The 24,930-nt window shown below is 41.6% G+C and overlaps 1 protein-coding gene across 1 annotated transcript; it reads right to left on the bottom strand.

Annotated features, from left to right (window-relative positions):
• Window positions 1–12,175: 12,175 nt before the first annotated feature.
• Window positions 12,176–16,300, bottom strand: LOC128856557 (uncharacterized). Its single transcript, XM_054091864.1, has one exon. The coding sequence runs from the start codon at window positions 16,298–16,300 to the stop codon at window positions 12,176–12,178; it is 4,125 nt and encodes a 1,374-aa protein (XP_053947839.1).
• Between the last annotated feature and the right edge of the window lie 8,630 nt (window positions 16,301–24,930).

Below are 24,930 nucleotides of genomic sequence, written 5' to 3'. Positions count from 1 at the left end.
AACAAATTAATTTTTTTACAAAGTGAATCTCCACAATTCGGAAGCGTTGTCAAACCACGGTTATCGATATCGATGGTTCTCATGCAGCTAAAAAACCACCCGATAGTTCCCTGTTCCTTTTACTCCCATTGTATTTATTGTTGTAATAATATATTTTGTAGGAAAAGGTTCCAGAGTTGTTTACACTTCGGTCACACCGACATGACGTCCATTGCTCTGCTTTGCTCATTTATTTGTTTAGCTGCTAAAGGTGTTGTGGGTGAACACGAAAGGAAGGGTGGTGGGTCGTATGTTGCTGCTTAGGTGGTTGCCTCGGTTACCCCTGCATTCATGCAGGAAGGTTTCGAAAATATTTTCATAGTTAGTTTGTTGTCTATTTCCTGGCAAAATTTAATTTATTTTGCACTCAATGCTGTTGTGGCAAGAGCAACAACATTTTTTCCACTTATTTTCTCTTTGCCGGCTCGCATTTCGCATTCGCTGCCATTTGTATTGTTTGTGTAATTGTTTTGAGTTAGAGTCTGTTGCATACCTTGCAGGTGTTGGCATAATAAATGATTTACATTCTTGTACCGACATTCTAAGCAAATAACCGTCACATGCTGTCTGTCCGTTGTCAGCTGAGTGTCGGCATCTCTGGCGTTCGTTGATATTCATTGTCATTTTGTTGTCGGTTTTCCGGGTGATTCAAATAAAGCGAAGTGTTACCGCTAGCAGTTGTTTCTTGTTTTGTTATTGCCATTGCTGTTGTTGTCGTTGTTGCCTGTGGTTTTAGCCGTGTAGGTACATATTGTTATGTGGACATTTGAACTTATCTTTGTGCATATTTATATGCGGATAATGTTTAGAATTTCCAATTAGATTTGCTATTCATTCTAATCACGACACATTTTTCGAACAAGAAACTGCGATGGTATTGTATGCGGAAAAGTGAGATTGGGGGGAGTGGGGAGTTGAAATTTTGATGGAAGAATAACTTCAAAATTTTTCAATTAACCAGTCAATGAATACCTAATGATTTAATATTGAGATTGTATAAGACTTGACACTCTTTAAATAGCTAAATTCCTTCAAAAAATATTTCTTTCAAAATAGTGAATTTTTTAAATAAAATGAGACCTGAAAAATAATAAAATTTAATTTACTTAAACGATAATAAGTACCTTTACGCTATGGGAGAAATGGCAACTGTTTTCCAAACATAAAGTCTTGCCATTTAGAAAGTAGCTGAATGGATAATTGAAAGGAGATGAACCGAGAAAAAGATTGGAGTATTTAGGGCCAGCCAGGTTTACGGGACCGGCACTTCAAGTGTAACCAATTAAAAAGGCCATACATTTTTTTGGAAAATTATTTTTATTCAATTCAAAGCAAAAAATGTGTGAAAATTATACAAAATTAAGAATCAATTTATTTTCGCTCGATATTACCTCATTTTGCTTTGACTAAGGCCTTGCAATGGTTCAGAAACGAATCGCAAGCTGTCCAAATGTGACTTGCAGGTATTTTGGCCCACTCGCGAGCAATGACTTTTTTCAAAGCCTCGACACAGGTGAATCTTTTAGTTCGGACCCACACTCCACAATGGCCCAAAAAGAATAATCCATCGGATTCGCGTCTGGTGAAGTTGAGAGCCATTCTGTGAACGTTATGAAGTACGGAACGTTGTTTTTTAGCCGCTCTTGGTTCTCTTGAGCTTTGTGAGACGGTGCCGAGTCCTATTGAAACATCCATGGACTGCAACCGAAATGTTTGTTTGCCTCCGACTTCAAAGAAACCTCCAAAATACTTTCCCGATTATATTTCACATTTACCTTGACGCCAAGCTCGATGAAAACGATTGGAGAGCATCCGTCTGCGGTTAAAGCGGTTACACCGGCTCGAACCATTACCTGTGGCGGATGTTGCTTCCTGGTGGCCAATCGATGACTCAAATTTTCGTATGAATCTGTCGGTCAAATAAACTCTATCATTTTGTTAGTTTACGAATTGTTCAATTTGAAAAATTTTCTCGTCAGAAAACACAAAATTCGGAAATTTACCGCTTTCGAGCAAGCGAAGCAACTCCTTCGCTCTCTCAAATCTGATTTGTTGCTGCTTTAGTGTGAAATCATGCGCCTCTTTGATCGGATCTGGTAAGGCTTGACTTTGAGATAATTTTTCAGTATGCGGCGGATGCTACGGTCAGGTATTTTCAGTTGTTTCGCTATTTAATTGGTACTTCGTCGGAGATTTCGCTCAAGTCGGTTCTTCACTTTTTGAACCCTTTCACTTGACGTTGCAGTCTTTTGATGACCATCTCCATGACGTTTCGCGATACTATCAGTATAATTGTAACGAGTAATGGTGCAATAAACAAAAACTTTATTTACTTTAAGGTGCTGGAGTTCACGAACAATCGCTGGTTGTGATTTTCCACCTAAATATAATGGAATCACACTATTATGTTTTAAATCCATTACTGATTTACTTTTTTCGCGTTTACTCTGGGCAAAATGCTTCCGCGCGCTTGTAAACAATACTCTGGACTTTCATTTAGCCAACTACCAGACCTTGCATCAGCTGCGTGAGCAGTGTGAAGTTGGTTGCACTTCGAGTGCTGGACGCTGTAATAAGTCTTACCTTTATAAGTTTTACGTCTAAATTATTATCTCGCGACCAAAAGTTAACCATGATCCACCATGTGTTTACCTAGACTTGCGTAGTATGGGCGCTGAAAACCACTGAGATTATTGTGAAAAATATATTGACATGTAAGACTGCAAGACGGTACCAATCGAATTAGATACAATTATGAGATGGGACTATTAGCAAAACACGAAACTTTGATAAGATTTATAAAATATCACAGGATCAGATGGCTCGGACCCGTGCTTAAAATGCCTAAGGAGAGAACAACTCGCAAGGCAGTTGAATTACGTCCTGCTAGAGGTCGAAGTAGAAGACATCCCAGAAAGAGATAGGTCGAAGACGTGGAAGTTGACCTTGAAAAGCTACGGTGGGCGGGTGCGACGGTGGAAGGAAGCAGCCTTAGATAGAGACATATGGCATAAAGTTGTGAATGAAGTAATGGTTCTGCAAGGACTGTAATGCTAAGAAGAAGAAAAAGGTACAGTTAGGCTGGACTGAAGGCCCTACAGAACGCGAAGCAAATGTCAAAGATTGTTCAAGAATGTAAGAAGCGAATGCTAGTGGTACTTTGGAGCATCTACTTTGCCTCTGCCCTGCTCTCTGTAAGACTCGGCAAATGTGCCTACGATCAACATACTTTCGTCGTTGAAGGATAGTTTTTTTTGTATCCTTGATCACACCGCTCGAGAGCAGAAAACCTCGACAGGACTCTTCCATAGTGCACAGCTCTGGACTGTTGTTTTTGCGCCGTCCCATGTGATGTCGACATCTGCTAGCTCGCGCAATATCGACCTTCTCCAAAGTATTATTTGGCCGACGCGACTTCTGTTCCCCTGTGGATTCCAGTCCAGTGTCATTCTCGTGATGCTATCTGGTGGGTTTTCTAAGCATGTGGCCTATCCTTGGCCACTTTATGCGTTTTATTTGCCCAAGGATGGTCTCCTCATTCGTTAATCTACACTGATGGCGTTTGGCCAGCATATTCTGCAGATGATGTAAAGGCATTTGTTGACGAAAGATTTTAGCCTCTCAGTGATGGTGTTGGAGACCAGCCACATTTTACTCGCGTACAACGATACTGACTTCACACATGAGCTGAATATTTGCAGTTTAGTGCGTCTGAAGATTTGCGAACTCGCCCATACTGTCGTAATAGTGCAGCCGAGGTAGCAGAAGCTTCCGACAAATTCCACCCGCCACCCGTTAACCGTTATAGGTTTTGCTTTATTATGGTTGACTCTCATGGTACTGGTCTTGGCGATATTGACCTCCAGTCCGACAGTGCGGGCCAGCGCGACTAGTCTGTCTGCCTTCGCTTGCGTGTCAGTGAGTTTGTGGGAGAGGAGGCGGATGTCATCGGCGAAGTCTAGTTCAACAAGAAAGGTGAAACTTCATATGATGCCTTTTTGAGCAGGGTTAAGTGGCTCTTAACGCGTCTAGAAGGATGGCTATAAGAAGAGGCGACAAAGGACAACCGCGCCATACGCCTCCGTTGGTGGTGAGTGGGTTGCTGATGTTGTCAGCTTGTCAGTTTGGAGTTCTCATGAAGGGCTCTGATGAGGCGGATTATCTTAGCGGGAACTCTCTTTTTACCTTTTTACTCAACGCCAGCTATATTGAGTCTCGTTTGAAGTATGTTGCTGACAAAAGCTGAAAGGTTTTTTAAAACTCACGAAGACGTGCCTTAAAAATTACTTTAAATAATATCTTCAACTTCAAATACGCAGCACTAGTAACACAATGGACCCTAGAGGTCTATGTGTGATCTTTTTTCAGATCACTATAATCTACTTAACCTGACCTAGGCGAAGTAAACCGTTGTGTGCGTTGATGCCTTTACTGAGACCAAACCAGCTCTTTTTTGTCCAGCTTTATTGAAATACTGGGCAATGGAACAAAAACTCCCATGACGATCCGACTTGACGATGTTGATGATTTTATTGACATTTTACACGATCGGCCTGCCAAAGTGTGTTTATTTCTTCGAAGGCCATATTCTTCTTCCTTACCATGACAGTCCTGCGTGGACCACTGCTTCCGCGGTCATATAAACAGGTTGAAATAATTGAAGCCACCGTTTTATTGCCGAGTTCCAGACTGTGTTGAATCCATAAATAGGGCAACTGTTTTTAGTCACCTGCTCCTACTTTTCATCTTCTTTGTAGTGGCACTGAAGGATGTAAGGAACTTTCTCTTTTTTACCTTTATTTTGTAACACTGTAACACACCTGATTTCGACAAATAAAAGACCGTCGAAGAATTTATTTTAAAACTTAATTTCTCCTTTAATTATTCCCCTTTAATTAGTCTAATAAATTGAGATTTTTTTACTTAACTTCTGTCGTAGAAGACAATATTCAGCACACGAGACAACAATGCGAAAAATCCACTCAAATTACTAGAAATTTCTCGGTTTTTTGCAAGCTAATCGGAAAAACGAATACATAAATTAGTCCTCGATCTTCCGAAATACTTTTGTAGAAAGAGAGAGCAGATTGAGGTCGGCATGGGGTGGTTAGGAGTATGGGTTTAGTGTATGTGGAATATGAACGATGACTGTGCTGCGCAGAAGCTCATTAGATTCTTAATGTCAAGACCTGCTATATCAGCAGGCGTAGCAAAGTAAGAGCAATGATGCCTAAATCGCAGTCCCGCGAGAGCAGGGCACCTTTGGAGAAGGAGTTGAGATTATTCCTCAGCATCCTCCATACATCCGTCACAAAAAGATCTCGAGGTAGTTCCAAGTCTCACAGCATGTACTCCTCGCGAATAGTGTCCTGTGATAACACCCACGAAGTTCAAGAGCTGAGATTTTGTCAACCTCAGAAGAACGCTCGAGCACTCCCGACCCATATGTGGCATGAAGAATTTAGCGACAAGTTTGTGTACTTGCCCAGCGTTCACTGAGTTGGCGCGAAACCCATATTTGCAGGAGCAGTCCACAGGTGGTCAAGGGGATCCTAATCCTGCCCTTCGCGGGGAAATCACCTTACATATCAATTGTTTGGTTAGCTCATTCGCCTCACAGTTTTCCACAATGTCGCTCTGACCAGGAACCCAGCTGAGCCTTATGTCAAACAATTCGGATGCAATCGGCAGTTAAGCCAGGTATTCGCTGGCCAGTTTCGCCCATGCACCGTCATTGACCCGAGGACCTTAATTGCCACTAGGCCATCATAGTGAATATTTACTTTCTTGACTGTTCGTGCACACGGGAGTAGCCAATCAGCCTGAAATCCTTATACCGCCATATTTTTCTCGGGTCTAACCCAATAACTTCGCGGTAACTCACCAAAGTTACCTCGCAATTGCCATCGTCAGTTTTTGGTGATATATCAAATTTTCGACAAGAATTTAGCAGCATTTGTATATAAATGCAGCACATTTTTCAATAAGCAGTTTAAAAATATTTTATTGTCTGTTCATACATACACACACGGATGCAGTTGTTTGCATTAGTGAGTGTGCCTGCCGTACCCTGGGCTGCTGTGCGCTAACAAACGTGTTTACAATTTTCATTAAAACGTAATTACATTTAATGGCAAACAATAAGCCATCGGCATGTGAAGCGGCCAAGCGCTGCGCATTTTAAAATGCACTGGCAGCAACGGAGCGCACAATTATTTGTTGCCGCCAACAACTCAACAATCAATTACATAAAGTGGCAGCTTAATTTTTTCACTTAAATATAAATAAATCGCACAGTAATGAGTGTTAAAGGGATTTTTAAATATTTAATTAAAATAAAATCCAGTGAATTTAATTTAAACAAAATTTCAATACAAATCGCATCGCATTAATTCGTGACAATGTCGCACTTGTCGATTATTTCATTCACAATTACTTTTAACTTTCATAATTTAAAACTTCAAAGCCAACATCAGCAGCTTATTGACGATGCAACAACACTTTCAAGGGCCTCATTCCTCATGGAAATTCTTCCACAGGCGAACTATTAACTTACGTACTACAAAAAAAAAAAGAAAAAATGGAATAAAATAAAATTATTAAAAACTAAGTTAAGAGGAGTCTAAGTATGAAACGAACTTTTTATACCCAGCGCGTGTTTTAACTGAAATTTTGCTGTATTACTTGCTTGGGCTGAAGCTTCCTACCTCTAACTCCCAATGTGGTAAGCCAATTCGTCTCTTTAGGTGGGTAGGTTGAAGTACCAGACTGACACTCCTCAAGTAGCACTAAAGCTCCGTTTTGATAGCATTACGATACCTCCAACGGGTAGAGAATTGCAGCCAACCAGAGCTGTTGACGTAAGTAAGGAGCACCCAGTGACCTTAAACGTCGGGCCCAAACTTAATCGCCAAATCCAGACATTTACAGAGAAATATTCTCCTTCTCTAAGAGCTCCCCACAGCTTCAGCAAGAGGGTTAAATAGTAAACCCTAATTTTCTGCTTGAGTGGCGATCGTCCAATGCCCGCAAAGCTCAACTACATGTTTGGAAATTGAATAGGGTAGAATCCCCAGAACTTTCTGTGTCCTGCGTCTTTTGTACTGGGACCAAAGGGTTCTGGAATTCACTCGAAGAAATGGAGCTCGATCTGATCTGCGTCTTCCTGAGAAACCAGTTGGGGGATTCGCCTTTAAAAACAGTCAAGTTGATGCCCATGACAGAGTTAGAGGTTTGTGTGACGAATTCTGTCCCCTTATTGGCAAGCTCATCAGATGTTCCTATGGCCTGATGTTCAGATGTTCCTATGTTCTAGAACTCAGATACGAAAATTGTTATCTTCACACCCAAGAGATTTTATCTGTTTCTTACAAAAGTTGACCAGTTTAGACCTATACCATGGCGTCGTCAGAGCCTTGAAGGCAGCTTGACTATAGGAAAAAGTGTTAATGTCTTCTTTGCTCCTACGTTCTCTAAGTCTTCTGCTTACCTGCAGGATCGTAAAGACTTCTGCTTAAAAAACACTAGCAAGAACATTTTTTTTTTATCATTTGCTGTTTCATACACAAAAATCCACACCTGCTAGTCATATCCGAATGCTAGTCACGCACCAATCCATTGGGCTACGGCGGCCACCAATATTCTTCGTTCCTTCAGTTGCGACAAAAATCAGAAATGAAACCTTATGCGCTTGCCGCGTGTTCCCATTAGAAAGCGCCTGAGAAAAGAAGTGATAAGGCATATACTTCTGTGTTCATTCATTCCAGGCCGTACAAATGGGGTCCGTGTCAGTCTACGGTTTCCCTGCGAAATGTAAACTAACCTGGCCCAGTGCCTGCTTGAGGATGAATAGATGCTTATTTAAGATCAGTCCCTTTCTAACCAGCTCATCCGTCATTCAATGACAGGCAGTGTCTATGTGTTTTTGGATTGTCAGATGCAGAATAACCTGGTATAGACCTGTTTGAGAACAAAGGATGCCCCCAAACTGACTAAAGATCAGTCTGCTTCTAGTCAGCTCATCCGCAGTCATATTACCAGAAATGTCGGTGCGTCTAGAGACCCATGCAGCATTCTTGGTATTCCGCTCAGCCATCTCGCCTGGATTGGATCTGCATTCAATTTCTGCTTTGAAGGAAGTATTATTGCACTATAGAGATTTCAGGGAGACTTGACTGCCAGAGTGCAAAGGGATCGGGTATGCAAGCACGGGGGAGTCCCTCACCAACAACGCTAGTTATTATATCAGATCAGATCAGACACTACAGTGGTTAGGCTTAGGCTTAGCCGCATCATTTCCGACCCTATTATTTACAGGAAAATACGTTAATGCGATGTAAAATCCTCTTCTCGCATGGAGACACATTTATGGCTCAGCGACTAAGTCAATAAGAAAAATTGCCGCACTGGATCGATCTCAATACACAAATGTTCCGCCAAGCATTAGTCTTTGGTACCGAGCGGTGTTAACCGACGTGGCTAGTGCTCGACAACATCGATATATCGGAATAGTGGCTCCAGCAAGACGGTGCTAACTGACAAAAAGACGACACAACGCTCGAATTTGCGAAGATAACATTCGACCATTGGGTCTTCTCTCAGCACTGGATCGTCTGCTTGAAGTATTATCAACAAAGCCGGGTCAGACAATTGACTAATGTGCTATTTCGTACATCATGACATGTGTAGCTTCATAATACATCTAGAATCAGCTTTATAGCTGTTTCAATTCGAACGTGCCATAGTACGATATTGTGTCGGTCTCTTTGCCGCGGGGATGAGGCTGAAGTGGTGACTTAAGGCCATGTTATGGAGATTAACTTACCACGAACTAAGAGGGCAGCTCCATATAGGAATTGGGTATCCACCCATCCGCGGAACGGACCAATTGGTGACCACCCAAGTACTGTGCGGAAATTACCGCACCGACAACCTGGCAGGAGGTTTAAATGCATATATTTTCCGTAATGTGGAGTCTAACAAAGGATATTTCTGCACGATGTAACCCACTTTTGGGAAATCCTCTCATCGAGCAATCGGCGGCTCGAGCAACGGATGTGCAGGCCGGAACCCCACATCGTCTTACGACCGGAACCGGAACACCCAGGGTTCCGGAGGAAGCGCACTACTAGTGGTCACAAATGGCACATTGGCTATGTCAATGGAGAGCCGAGTGGGTGTGAGCGATACACCGTCGTCGAAACGATCCGAAGCAACTGAACAAGTTGTGGAGGAAGCGGAAATGCGGGACAATCTCTCAATAGCCTCAGTTGAATCTCTGGTAACGAGTAAGTCCTTGACAACGGTCAAACCTGGTGCGAATCAGGAAAGACTGAAGTTATTGGAACGCAGGCACTGGTCTATGCGCAAGGGCGAGCAAACGTAGAAAACAGAAGGCGAAGAAAGCCGAAGCAAATGGGTGACTACCACCCACAAGCGAGCTTGTCAGGCTGAGAGAGGCTGCAGATGGACTAAACTGATGTTACCTGTCATATCCGATCGACTGTCGCAAACCCTTCTGTCATTAAGCAGCGGAGCACTTCCTGTGTGTCTGCGCCGCCTTCGCTCGAATCAGGTTTGAGGTCTTTGGCACTGATGTGTTAAGAAGCGACCATCTTGGCTCCTTGGCACCACAAGATCTACTCAGATTTCTTCGGAGATCGGGAATCCCAGTGTAGTACAATGGACTTAATTAATGCTGAGTGCTGCACTTGCTAGTTGTCCCGACAAAAAAAAAAAAAAGCCGAAGCATTAGCTTAGGCATGATGTTGAGAGAATGAGTAATATTTGTGCTCTAAAACTGGAGTACATTTTCAGATTTGCCAAAGAATCTGAAAAATTCTTACAGGACTAACTACCTCTGTCTCTGTCTCTGCCTCTATTCTTTCCTATCTCCTTCTCTGATACTTTTCTCCTTTCCTCCTTGACTATCTACCCTCTTTCCAGAGATCTAAATGCAATGGGCTTTTTAGCCTGAATGTTTTAGGACCCACCGAATTTCTTGATGTTCCTTGGCTCGACCAATTCAAATTTCAATTTCACGATATTGCTCTCCATACCATAACACCACCTTCACGACTTTGGTGTTGACTCAAGTATCTTTCCTCATTTCTTAAGTCATGAACATGAACATGAACTTCATTTCGTCACTAAATACTACTGTTTTCCTTTCTCCGGGATCGTTATTTGTAATAGGACTCCAAGCCATGTGGTCTCCAAAATGGAGGCTGCGTTCTTTGTGAAAATTATTCATTCATTATTTTTGTTTCTTTGTAACTTTTGATGCTTTAGATATTGGTGTTAAACCCATTGCAGTACTGCCTTTGTAGATCTAACCATAAGGCGCTCCTTTTTCACGTAACGATCCACAACGTTTGGACGTCGACCAATCGTTTTGGCAAACGCGATCTGCTTAACCCTCCTGCTTTTATAATAGTGCAACACCATTTTCTTTTATTGCCTCGATATACTCGAGTTCTGCGCTTCTTACATCTCAATGAAGTTCAAATACCTCAGTGCACTAAAGCGCACGGGTATAAAAATATAAAATCCGGAAAAAGAAAAATTTCGCAAAACTTCGTAGTGTTGCTAAAAGTTTTCACTTGATTTTCATTTTCAATACTTCCGTTCGTTGTGAAAGTTGTCTGTTGTCGCCACTGCTTCGGCTTCTCTTTTTCTTTGTCCTGTCATTGCAGCTGACAGCGTAGTGCGCTTCATAAATATCGTAAGGCGACACTTATGCAATCAACAGTTCCAGCAACACTTCCGATAAAACTTTTACTTAAATAACTTTGCTGTGTACTTACATAAGTATATTTGTACTTGAGAGTACATACTTAATTAGCACTGAAATCAATAAATTTTAATAATGACATTGAAGGAATTTAATCACAAGTTTTTCACACTTCACTTAAGTATATCGGAAAGAGTAAAGTCACTTTTGTAAGTTTTTTCTCGTTTTAATTTTGTAATTAGAAATGTAGGTTTAATATAATTTATAATTGGCTATAAGAGCAGACTTTGTTTTAGAAAAAAAGGGAGAAGGTAACCATTACATTGAAAGTGACTTGGATGGATATATTTGATTTGAGGTTTGCACTTTGACATCAGGGTGTTTTGGGCCCTCTACTCATCACAGTACGTCCCTCATCCAAACTCAGTTCCCTTATAAATTTTAAGATAGAGCTGGGTTATGTCTTTTTCTGACTTCAATTGGCCGAGATGTGTCAAACTTTTCCGCGCCATAGCGCCGCATTAAAGGAGCAGAATACACCTGGGGTCTCCGGGGATGAGTTTTCTAAACTTCTTTTGATTGTACCCCTTCAGTTAGGATTTCGCCTGCCGCATCTCAATAATTTAGAGCCAGCTAACCTCCCTTAGACTTAACTCTTCACCCCAAAGATTCTCCTTGATTGTGCGTGGTCTCATAGCAAAGAAGTGCTCGGTTGCTATTCGTAACGAGGCTGCAAGCTCTCTAGATAGTGTGTTCGCTACTTCGTTCTCAGTTAAAACCCTGTGTCCTGGGACCCAAATGAGCCTGATGCGATTGTGTGTTCCCTTTTCAGTGTTCAATTTCTCTAAACACTCAAGGCCCAGTGATGACTTTACCTCATAGGATGACAGTACCTTGACTGCCTAGTGACTGTCACTCAGGATTGCAATTCGCTCAATTCGGAGGTTCTGTCTAAGTTGATCCCTCCATATATATTAGATAGATGGTGTTTGTTCCAAGAAGCCTTTTTCTTGGATGACGAAAAAACCTAGAAAATTGGGGGTGTATATCTTGCGCAGTGAAAAACAAAAAGAGTAACGAAATCCAAAATGTATGTGTCTATGCAAAACTTGCGAAATCACTTGCGAACCAAAAAGACTGTAGTGAACTGCTTGATGTGAGCGATAAGACCAGACTCATTTATTGAAATTCATGCTAATTATTTACAAGCGAAAGATTTATCAGACTAAAAGAGAATTAGAGAGCAATAATAAGTAATATTGACTATGTGTGTGTGTGTGTGTGTACGTATGCAAATTTACAATGAGTGGATGTTTATTTGTACATATTGAGTGTTAATTAGGTGTAAGTTATTTAAGCATAAAGGGTGATCCAACATCCCGGCCCCGTTGAAAGGATGCACTTTCAAGACACTGGCAGGATGGCAAGTTTGTGAACAGGCCGGCAACAGCTCCCATTAGTAGTGCGGAGGCGCACAACTCGAACGTGACCATCTCGTCCACGTACGGTCGACTCAACGCGATCAAGCTTCCAGCGTTGTGGTGGGAGGTTATCGTCGTGGATGATCACTAGCGTACCTTCTGCAAGATTGGGTGTAGGTGTCGTCCACTTGACTCGTGAGCGTAGTTCATTGACATAGTCTGAAGACCAGCGGCGCCAAAAGCGTTGCTTGATGGCCGTAATCATATCGTATCGATCCAAATTCGAGATATTTCTCTCTTCGAGTGAGCTTTCGGGTAGGGCACGTAGCGATGACCCGACCAAAAAATGTCCAGCAGTGAGTGCTTCAAAGTCATTGGGATCTGATGATAGCGGTGAGAGCGGACGCGAGTTTAGTATGGCCTCTATTTCCACAGCTACAGTGCTCAGTTCTTCATATGTTAATCTTGTATTAGTCAATGTGCGATAGAGCAGTCCCTTTGCGCTTTTAACTGCTGCTTCCCAGAGGCCGCCAAAATGGGGTGCCCTAGGTGGGATAAAATGGAAATTAATAAAAGCGGAAGAGCAATATTTGTTAATTTCGTTCTGGGTTTCGTGCTTGAACAAAAATTGTTTGACCTCTTGCAAAGGGTTGGATGCTCCTACAAAATTCGTGGCGTTGTCGCAGAAAATGTGGCACTGCATCTTTCGCCGACCACCCATACGTTTTAGAGCGTTCAGGAATGCTTTTGTAGACAAGTCCGAGACCACCTCAATATGAACCGCCTTAGTGACAAGACAAACAAATATCGCCAAGTATGATTTGGTAGGTGTCTTTCCTCGGACTCGCAGGTAAGTGCTTATTGGTCCGCAAAAGTCGATTCCGCAGCGTTCAAATGGACGTGTTGGTTGGACACGCTCTCTTGGTAGGGGTCCCATTACTTGCTGCAGCAAGGTGGGCTTGTATCGAACGCAATGCACACACGAACGAACGACGCGACGGGCCAAATCTCTGGCGTTGACAATCCAATATTCAAGGCGGATCAAGGCGACTAAGGCTTTTGGGCCTGCATGGTAATTGCGAAGATGTAAATGGCGTACATACGTCAAAATAAATTGTGAATTACTGGGCAACAGCAATGGGTGTTTTTGGCTGTCTGGTAATTCGGTGTAGTCCAGACGGCCACCAACCTTGATAAGCTCGTATCCAGTCGAAGTGTCTATAAATGGAGTCAAAAATTTTAAATTACTTTTTAATGATCGATTTTTCTTTAGTAACTGAAAGTCGACAGAGAAGTGATGCTGTTGAACGTTCCATATTAAGCAATGTGAAGCGCGTCGCAATTCGTCAGGCGATGGTGAAGCGGTAGTGAACCTTGATTTCTTTCTGGACGAATCAAAAAACCGGAATAACCAGGCGACTAGACGTAAGCAATGGGGGTACGAGCTAATGCCATTGATGATGTTGAGAATGTAGTTTGTCTCCATCATTGTGGTAAGTGTCGTTTTGCGTTTTTCCGAATTGATGACGTCTCCGTCGAGGTCAACTGGTGGTTTTTGATTTGGCCATTTAGTCTGATCTTGACACAAAAAAGCTGGACCGGAAAACCAATTCGATTGTTTAAGTTCTGCAGTAGGGCAGCCTCGAGATACAAGATCCGCACGATTCTCGCGCGTTGGTACGTATCTCCAGTGTCCACCTACAGTCAACTCTTGTATATCCGATACTCTGTTCCCTACAAAAGTTGAAAGCGTTATTGACTGCTGTTGAAGCCAATGCAGTACTAGTTGTGAATCGGTCCAAAAGTAACTGCTTAGAGGTTGATCAGTAAAAACATCTTTTATTTTTGCGTAGAGAGATGCAAGAAGGTGCGCACTACAAAGTTCAAGTTTGGGAAGCGACTGCCTTTTGACTGGAGCGACTCTTGACCTTGATGTAAGTAACTGAACTTCAACATGTCCATCCAAGTCTTCCGTACGTATGTATACAGAGCAACCGTATGCTCGAATTGATGCGTCGCAAAACCCGTGTATTTGTATGTTCCGTCCGGTTGGTTGCCAGCAATAACGAGGCACGATGAGTGACGAAATCGAGTTTAATGATGCTAAGCAGTTTGTCCAAGCTTGTTGTAGGTGCTGAGGTACAGACTCGTCCCAATCGAGCTTCAATAACCATAGCTCTTGGAGGATAATCTTGGCAGTGATTATCAATGGTGACAACAAGCCAAGTGGATCAAACAGCGATGAGGCAATAGACAATATTGTCCGCTTTGTAACCGAATTGTATTGCTGTTTCGGGTTAAAGCCGAACGAAAATACGTCGCTTCGTTGATGCCATGTTACTCCTAACGCACTGGTCACTAAATCGTCGTTGATACGAAGCTCCTTTGTTGCTTGACCTTCCTTGAAGTCTGGGTGATTTGAGTGCCATTTCGATATTGGAAACTGTCCACGACGGAGTACTTCAACAACTTCATGCCTGAGTGTGTGTAACGTGGTTATATCGTCGGCACCACATAACATGTCGTCGACATAAAAGGATGATTTTATTGCCGAAGCGCCGATCGGAAACTCTGCCATATGCTGGTCTGCCAGGTAGTGTAGGCTGCGTACCGCAAGGTATGGGCCCGAAGCTGTTCCGTATGTTACAGTGTTGAGCTGGTACGTGCGGAGATCTGAGTCTGGGGAAGCTCGCCAAAGTATGTATTGAAATTGTCGACAATTATTTTCTACGAGTACTTGGCTGTACATTTTAGTGATATCTGCGGTGATGGCGAAACGATACAGACGAAAACGTAATAGAAGCATGTATAAATCTTGTTGAATTGTGGGCCCCACTAACAAATGATCGTTCAATGATGTTTGTGTTGAGGTGCGGCACGAGGCATCAAACACTACTCGCAATTTAGTTGACGTGCTGCTAGGTTTAAGCACGCAGTGATGTGGCATATAGTAGTGTGGCTCTTTCAAGTTGGGGTGTGCTACTACTGACATGTGGCCAAGACTTTCGTACTCTTCCATGAAGGCAATGTACTGCGGACGGATTTCGGACGAACGTAGAAGACGTCTCTCAAGCGCAAGGAATCGCCGACGAGCGATATCGAAGGAGTCTCCGAGACAAATTGGGTTGTCTTTAAATGGCAGATTTACAGTAATTCGACCAGTGTGGTCTTGATGAGTTGTTTTTGTGAAATGCTCTTCACAAATTCGATGGTCTGGCTGAGTTGGTTTTGGTGACGTGTCGATGGCTTCCAGTTGCCATAGGCGTTGCAAATTCTCGTCGATTGAGGTTTCATTTGACAGCAGACAAGATGATGACGTCACGTTATAGTCACCTCGAAACCTACCAGAGACGACCCAACCAAACAACGTCTTCTGAAGCGTCGGTAAATTTGGACCCAGTCGATTTTGGCCAACAGCAAGAGCATCAAAGAAGGCCTCTGTTCCTAACAACAGGTCTATGCGCCGGGGCTTAAAAAACATCTCGTCTGCTAATTTGGTATTGGCTGGCAAGCTCCAACCGGACGTGTCGATCTCGGCACCTGGCTGGTATGCTATGTGCGAGGTGATTCCGAATTGAAGTGACAGTTGAAAGGCTGAAGTGCGCGATTTGATGGTCGTGGTCGTACGCGCCTTAAGACTGGTTAGCGAGTCTCCAATGCTTCGAACGCCCACATCATGTTTCTCACGTCGAAGGCGTAGTTTTTGCGCGAAATCCTCAGTGATGAAATTGAGTTGAGAGCATGAATCTAGGAGGGCTCTGCCCAACTTATACGTACCCATAGCGTCCTTGACCAGGATCATAGCCGTTGCAAGAATCACCTGCCCACCTTCCGATGCACCCATGTGCGAGTGGGTTGCTGTCGATTCTTGAGATGAAGTTTGCCATGTAGGTCGAGTAGACCCCGAAGGCTGGAATGCGGGACCTGCCACTGGAGTTGTTTGAGTGGGTTGAGATGCATTCTCATGATGCAACAACGTGTGGTGTGCTCGATTGCAACAGCGGCAGCGATTCTTGGATGGACATTGGATCATTCTATGACCATTGCCTAAGCAGTTGATGCATAGATCATGCTTCTTGATGAGATCAAAGCGTTGATTTGTGTTCATCTCCTTAAACCTCAAACAACTGACGAGTTTATGGTTGGAACAAAAATATGCACAACAGAAAAAATCCACGATAGGAATTAACTGCTAGCAAGAGGTTACAATGCAGCAACAACGCCAATTAGTTGATTGATTCCTGCTGGGTAACTGACTGCTGTGCTGGCGGTCAAATGTTGGAGCAAGCGACAGCAAAACAAAATACGAAGAAATGCACAAACAACGCAGCTTCAATGTGCGAGAGCAGCGAAAGTAGTGATGGCAGAGCGACGCGATGTTAACGGCTTCTTTAGCAGCGCAGCGGTATACGTCTCCAACGAACGGTGAATTCGACCTTTTGGAGTGACGAAATGTATTGTGTGCTTGCCAAAAATATGCGCAACAGAAAAAATCCACGGTAGGAATTAACTGCTAGCAAGAGGTTACAATGCAGCAACAACGCGAATTAGTTGAATGTTGTTGTTGCTCTAGCGGATTGGTTGAATGCTGTTATTGCTCCAGCCGTTAGATGATGAAGAATAAAGCAATTCACTTTATGCAGGATATACACGTGCCCCACGTTGGGCGCCAAAATGTTTGTTCCAAGAAGCCTTTTTCTTGGATGACGAAAAAACCTAGAAAATTGGGGGTGTATATCTTGCGCAGTGAAAAACAAAAAGAGTAACGAAATCCAAAATGTATGTGTCTATGCAAAACTTGCGAAATCACTTGCGAACCAAAAAGACTGTAGTGAACTGCTTGATGTGAGCGATAAGACCAGACTCATTTATTGAAATTCATGCTAATTATTTACAAGCGAAAGATTTATCAGACTAAAAGAGAATTAGAGAGCAATAATAAGTAATATTGACTATGTGTGTGTGTGTGTGTGTACGTATGCAAATTTACAATGAGTGGATGTTTATTTGTACATATTGAGTGTTAATTAGGTGTAAGTTATTTAAGCATAAAGGGTGATCCAACAGATGGCATTCACTAATGTCTGAAATATATTGGAAAAAGTACACATCGGCGCAAACTGCTTTGTTTTGTGTCCATACATTTCAGCGCCTATGCCTTCTGGTGTCTTCGAGCCATCTGTATATCAGTGCATGGTACACTCTTGAGGTTTACTTTCAAGTGCAGGTGTACTCAGTTTCTTTTATCGTTCAGTTCAATTCTGAACTTCTTCTCATATTTAATGACTTTAGTGATATCTTCACTGGGTAGCTGGGCAAGTGGGAGCTGCTGGCTCAGCGATTGCATTTTCTTGGATGACATCACATTTCCTTCACCGAAACCTTGTCTAGTAAAATTCAATAGGATACGCTTGGCTAATTGCTGAATAATTAAATCGAGTATCACTTCCATCGTAGCTGTAGGGAAGGTCCGCATCGCCCCTGTGTTGTACAGGTATGCCAAGGGTTTAAGCTGAGTTAGTCTGCCCGTACTGTCGGGAGAGCGGCCCTCGATGCCTGCATGACCGCTGCATGTGTTACCAGTGATCTAATTGTTGTCCTGCGTCCAGCGTTGTGTTGTCATTTCTGTACTGAGGTCTTCAATATTTTTTTCTAATAATTAATGAACTTTAGATATTAAGTTATACTTTTATACATTTTTTGTATTCCTGTATACTGCATTGTAATTAGTATTTAACACTGAAATATATTGTATTATGTGGTTATTTTCTTAGATTAAATGAATAAATAAAGAGGGTCCACCTGGGCAGGCAAAAGAACACAGCCCGTTGTCGCACAAATGATGTGCGATGGATGGAAGAAAAGAAGTAGAGATATATGGTGAATCAAACAATGATCTTCGTTTTCTTCTTTGTTGCTATTACCCCATTTCACTTGGGTTCAGCTCTCCTAGTACGTAATCTCCAGATTCTTCGATCCTGACTCGTCTCGGTGTTAAAGTTCGCACGTTTCACTTTCTATTTGCTTCGTCCATGTGTGGTGTGGTCAACCTGGCTTCCTCGGCGATGTGGCGATGTTTATAACGATTTTTGTCAACTCTGATTCAGGACATGCTCAGACTGGATATGCTCATACCAGCGAAGATGATGATGAGAAGAAAAGTTGCGACAACTAAAGTCTTTGTCTGATATCCCTACCCATTCTTGTAAAAGAAGAATGATTGAAAAGTTTTGAAGAGTGTGTTTTACATGGCTTTACAAATAGAAATTTCTTTGTTTTTCTGAAAGAGCTGGCCGCGCAAGGACCGCAAGGCACCAAGTAGGAAATTTGGAGAATTTAAGATACAAGGTGAAGTCCAAAGTAAATAAAACTGGCGTCATAAAAATGATTTTGATGGCCCCATCTTTTCAATGAGTTAGTGCGTTGGAAGTTACATCTCTAGCTGCCTTCCTATCAAATCTTGGTGGCACTCGGTTCAGTGAAAGCGAAGTTATTGCGTCTAAAGTGTCTGAATGTTTGTGTGTACAAAAATGAGTTTCGAACAAAGAGCTAATATCAAATTTTGTTTTAAAATCGGTAAAACGTTTGCCGAAATATTATATTTGAATTGATGAAAAAAGTTGATGGCAATGATTGTCTATCTCGTGCCAGAGTTCATTAGTGGTTTACGCGGTTCAGAGATGGTTGTGAGGACATAAATGACAATGAACATATGGGCCCAAAATCAGTGATCACCGAAAACTCCATCGATATTTTTTGTAAATTTATCAAAAAGGAACCGAAATCATCTTTGAAATTCATGGAATCGGAGTTGATCCGAATTTCCAAAACATCGATTTATCGGATTTTAACTGATCATTTGGGCTTACGAAATGTCTGTGCACGTTTCATTCCACAAAAGTTAACTGAGGACCAAAAATTGCTCAGAATTCAACATTCGAAAGATCTCATTAAAGAGGCGAGAAAAGACGAGAACTTCCTTTACAACTTTGTAGATGGTACTGAAACGTGGTGCTTCCAACATGAACCTGAAACTAACCGTCAAAGTACCGAATGGAAGGTCCCAGACGAGCCGCCACCCACAAAATTGCGTTTACGAAGTGAAAAATCAAGTCGGTGCTCATTTGTTTATACGATTCCAAGGGAATTGTCCACAAGGCGTTCGTGCTAACGGGCCAAACAGCCAATAGAATTTTTTATCCTGGGCTTTTGAAGCGTTCGCATTCATCATCATCATCACTCAGAATACCACGAAGGAAGAACCTGGCGTTAAGTGCATGATAATCCACCATCTCATCGATCCACTCTTGTGACTGATTTTATGACTAGAAATCGTATTTTAATCATCAATCATGATGACACCATCACTCACCATATTCGCCTGATGCGGCTCCCTGTGAGTTCGACCTATTCGGAAAATTGCATTTGGCCATGAAAAGAAAACGTTTTGCGTCCGTAGAGCCCATCAAAAAGGCTTGTACCGACATCCTGAAGGACATTCTGTTCAATGACCTGAAACACTCTTTGGAAAAGCTGTTAGATAATGCGAAACAGTGTATCGAGACCAGAGGGGACTATTTTGAATAAATAAACTTGAAGTTGTAAGAACAAAGCTCCTGTCGTTTCTATTTTAGCTCATCCTTGTTTATTTTGGACTTCACCTTGGATGCTAAAATACACAGATATTTCTGGAAAATAGAATACCTCTCGCTGAAGAAATAAATTGTTCTTAAAAGAATATGGTATTTAAAAGAAAGAAAATATGAAGCAATAAAATGCAGTGGCACTACTTTTAGTCAAAATAGGTTACGATGCCAATTACTATCCTACCCTCAATTGAATTTCTTTTCACCAATTTAAGTGCACGTAATTTAATTTAATTGATCGCCAAATACAAGTAATAAATATAATCAAATTTTTACTGTTAGGCAAATTGATGGCTGTAGGCAAGTTGTAGGTGCACTTACGCTGCCATTGGTTTACCGTTGCCACAACTTCATTAACATCACACAGAGTTTTTCGTTCACCTAAAATACATACCACAACAAAAAGCCAATCAGGTTCAAACCAGCACTTTGTTAATGGCCGAGTATTGATAAAATAGCTCATGCATTGTGTATTTGACAAATATATGCAGATAACGGGTGTTTTTTTATAGATGTATAGAACTCTCAGGAGAGGTATTTGTTGAACCAGCAGATCCCGTAAAAACCACTTTTTAAAATTCGTGCCAAATTACTAATACAAATTACCAAGTAATGGCTGATTCTCGTACGGCGGTTACAAAACGCAGCAGAAACTTTTGAAAATCAGTCATCTTCATCAAAAGCTCTGCAGCTTTGTGCAGACCATTGCTTCCACGACAGAACCGGCAGTACTTACCATATATGGGTTCCAGTACACTTCGGTGGTCAAAGAAACGAGATTGTCCATGAGTTGGCCAACAGTGGCTCTGCGGTTCCCCCACAAGAGCCAGAGCCAATAATCGGAACCAGTTCCGCTGTTATGCAATTAACATAAAGAGTGATGGTCTGGGCTAGAGGCGCTGCAGAACTGCAAAGTGTTTTGTGACAAGTCCGAATAGAAAACTGTCAAACTTTCTATTAAAACTTGAAAGGAAAGACTTTCGGTTGATGGTCGGTATTATTACAGGACACAACCCATGGGGTCATCATATAACCACCATTTCAATTATTGAGGACCCAATGTGCCTGTCTTGCTTGGAGAAGCACTGAGCACTTTCTCTCTTTGCTAGAACAAGGCTACGTGTTTTGGGTTCCGACGTCGTGAGAATGAGTGATATTCGTTCTCTAAAACTGGAGGATATTTACTGATTTGCCAGAGAGTCTAGAAAGTTCTCACAAGACTAACTAACCTTATATCTGTATCTATTCTTACCTATCTCTTTCTCTGATACCTTCCGTCTTTGACTATCTACCCTCTTTCCAGAGCTCTAAATGCAACGGGATTTTTAGCTTGAGTGTTTTAGGAGTCACCAAATCGTTTGGTGCTCCTTGGCTCGACCTATTCAAATTTCAAATTTCAATTGCTTCTACAACTACGGCCTTCTACTCCGATAGATCCTCTGCTATGCCTTTCCAGTTTGCGATCTCCATTTTCCGCAAGTCAGCTGTGACCTCATCAACCCAGCTTTAGTTTAGTCTCCCTCGACCTCTTCGTCAAATCATTTGTCTATGGAGCGCTATACTGGCAGCTCCTTATTTGGGCATTTTGTACATTTGCCCCAGCTATCAGATTCGGTGACTTTTTATAAAGCGTATTGAGTTTCCTTTTTGAATCAATGCAACGAGCTCGTGATTGGTATCTTATTCGATATGTTTCGTCATCTCGGCGGAAGGTACCATATATTTTTCGCAGTATCTTTCTTTCAAACCTCAGTATTTGGTCGATGTCTGTGGTTTTTAGTACCATATCTCGCTGCTGTATGGTAGTATGGGTTGTACAAGGTCGTACCTTCTTGAATAATTTTATGTGTGCAAATAATACTTTATTATTATATTATTTGTCAACCTTCTGAATGCTTTCACCATCGATTTCAATGCTTGCCAAGTGATTGTTTCTTTGCGAAATGCATATATTTAGTTTCCTCTGTGTATCCTAGGCTGGATTCGTGGGTTCGTTACAATAAATTCTGGCATAAGGTTGTCAGCCTTGATACCAATCCCCTCTAGGAAGCCCGATCACCCACTTCTTTTGTTCCCTTTCCTTTTACTGAGGTTCTTACCTAGTGAGGTATCTAGTCTGTGGTTGGGGTTAACAGTTTCTACTCTAGAAGGATTCAAGTTGTGAGATTGACAGTATGAGGTGATGTACATCATGTCTCAAGATCAGTATTCAAGTTGCACATTATTGCCCTTTGCGAAATCATAGCAGTATTCAAGCTGCCAATCATTGCTTAGTGAAATATTTTCATGGTAGGTGTTGAATAATGAAATGTATTAAAAACTTTAACTGTTCAGTTGATCTTTGATTATTCGTCACTCCAATTTATTGACCATCCACTTTGTCTGCTATCTCTCACAGGACTACTTTTAGGATTGGAGCGTTTGTGCCCAGTCGCATAACAAGTCCAGCCAGTGGAGTCGCTGCATATCTCTCTTGGCTTGTATATGTCGCTGTAATATAAGACCGTCCTATAGTCTGCTTCAATTCCATTCCTCAACTCCAAAAACTTAATATATCATTTCCATCCTTACTCCCGTACAATAGTCTGCGCATTATTTGCAATGTGGCTGTTAAAACAAGCAAAAAACAAAGAAAAACAAACAGTTACACATTGCATTAAGCGCCGCCAGCAAGAGAAAGCGGGCAGCCGCGCTAATAGCGCAGACACGCCACTTTAGCGAAGTCCTCAACCATCTGTGCGATCGTTCTGCCAAAAAAATGTGATGCACAGATGGCGCTCCAAGCAGTAAGAAGGCGTTGTTCCTAAGCAATGACAGGTGGGCATTCCCACTACTTAGGATTAATAGAGTCAGGCTAATCTCCTACCCTGTCAGAAATCAAATAGATTGACGAAACCAACGGAAGACTGAGTTTTGTTGAGGCCCTTTGCTCCCGAGAGGGGTGAACAAGGAAAACAAAAATATTCTGCTTCGATACCAGTAACTTTTCCGCTCAAACTTTCTCTCCGAGATGAAACACTTTTAAAATGTGCTTTGTGTTTATTGAGCGGGCACTCCACTATCTACCTACTCAGCTCCAAGGCCAAAACGATCTTCAGATCTCAAGTCTCTAATTATGTCGTGTCGGAGTTGTCCTCAAGCAGATGAATTTCTCTTCTACTTCAAAATTTTAACGACCAACGGTTACGTGGATGGCCAGCTCCAAGTGTGCTGGGTGATGTTATCATAACACTGGAATTATTCATGGCTTGAAATATTGCTATTTATTTACTTTCTCGACTTTGTGAATGAGTAAACAAAGTTCTCGTATTTGGAGTGTCACTAATCCGAGAACTACACAGCGGTGATGCTAATCGAAGAATACACTGCATGGTGTGATTTTCATATCGAAAGCAACACTGTTCCATGCACTTCAAGATGGTTAATTGCTTGATACTATGAAAATTTAGTTAATGTTACCGTCAATGGCACGTGCCGCTTTGACGTCGCACTTCAACAAAATTATTTTAAGTCCCAAATAGGCACAGCGAGAATGTTGCAGCGCCTCATAATACAACCATGACTTCATTAGGCAGTACAATTTCTCTCTAAATGAAAAATTTCACGAAAAGGAACTATCAATTGGCCGCCTAAGCCATGTGATATGACTACTTTTTGTGAGCGTACGTCCAGCCACTGGTCGAGGTGTGCTGATACATCAGCTACGATTGACGATTTATGAGGTAAAAATTCAGCGGCCAATTATGCGGAAGGTTGGGTTAGGTTGTGCTGGCTCATCTGTAAAAAGATCTCACTTAGACCTCTACACTCCATTGTGTTGCCAGTGCTATGTAGTTGGAGTCGAAGATATAATTTTGTGTAATTGTTAATTCTTTATGCAATTCCTAATTCTTATTCGGAAGAAGTGGTAGAAGCAGCATAGCCCAAAATTATTTCTAAAAATTATTAAACAAATAAAGTATTTGTATCATTTAAGAAAAAAGTGTAGAAAAAAAGCACCCATTATTCATGCTGACTTTTTCATAACCGTGCAGTCACTAAATGCGATTTTAGGCAAATTGCAACAACGGCGAACGACTTAAAACCACAGCGTGTCAAATTTAATTAAGGCAACAATAAATTTATAATTACACCATCAATACTGTCATTGTTCATTTTTGTGCGCCCAACCCACTTACGTGTATGTAGTGGTGAGTATACTCGTTTTTGCGTATATGAACCCGTTCTTTGGCGCAGAATGCTGGCAAAATTCATTAATTTCAATAAATTGGTAGTTAAGTGAAGTGATTAAATTGTGGCTTTTATCAAAATGAACTACATTTTTGCTTCAAATACTACTTGGGTAGAAAAAACTCACACTATGGGACATCGTTGGGACTGAAAATTATTTTTTTCTCAGTCAAATAAACTGTTTTTTTTTTTCAACTGTATTTTTTCGAAAATCAGGCAAGGAATACAGTGGCTATACTGAAAAACTGGCTGCAAGTGTTGAAATTCTTAAAAAAGCTTTAAAACTCGATTTAAAACTCTTATTTTTTCCAAACAATAGGAATTTTGTGACTATTATTTTTCTTAAGGTACTCATTTTTTAAGCTTCCACATGAAAAAAAAAATAAAAATGGCATGAAAAACAAGTTTTTTGCTCAAAATGAAGATTTTTGTTACAAATCTACTTAAAAATTTCACTTGTTTACAATGGCGGAATAAGGTTAATAAATTTTATTAAACTTATTTTTGTTAATAAAATGCTAACTCTCGTCGCACTATCTGGGGGAGCTCCGACATAAACGATAGAGGTGAGCACCTGCTAAACTTTATTTTACAAAGTAGCCTAGAAACAGCAAGCCGGGCTGAGGAACCAACATTTATTGGACCCACCTCCAAAAATTCTCCAGACTTAACTCGCTTTACGAATAACTTTACGAGTGTGGAAGATTGGAGAGTATTAAAAACGCCATCTTTCTCCGACCACACATACAATTCAAAACAACATTCTGGCCCAAGCTAAGAGGGCAAAACCTTCAGAAATCCTATAAACACAAACATGTTCTGTGTGTTCATGTGCTGAACTGGAAGGCATTGTTAAAATGGT

The sequence above is a fragment of the Anastrepha ludens genome, chromosome 3 (genome assembly GCF_028408465.1).
Source record: "Anastrepha ludens isolate Willacy chromosome 3, idAnaLude1.1, whole genome shotgun sequence".
Taxonomy (NCBI): Eukaryota; Metazoa; Arthropoda; class Insecta; order Diptera; family Tephritidae; genus Anastrepha; species Anastrepha ludens.
Note: the sequence above shows the minus strand (reverse complement) of the source record. Positions and strands in the feature narration are given on the sequence as shown.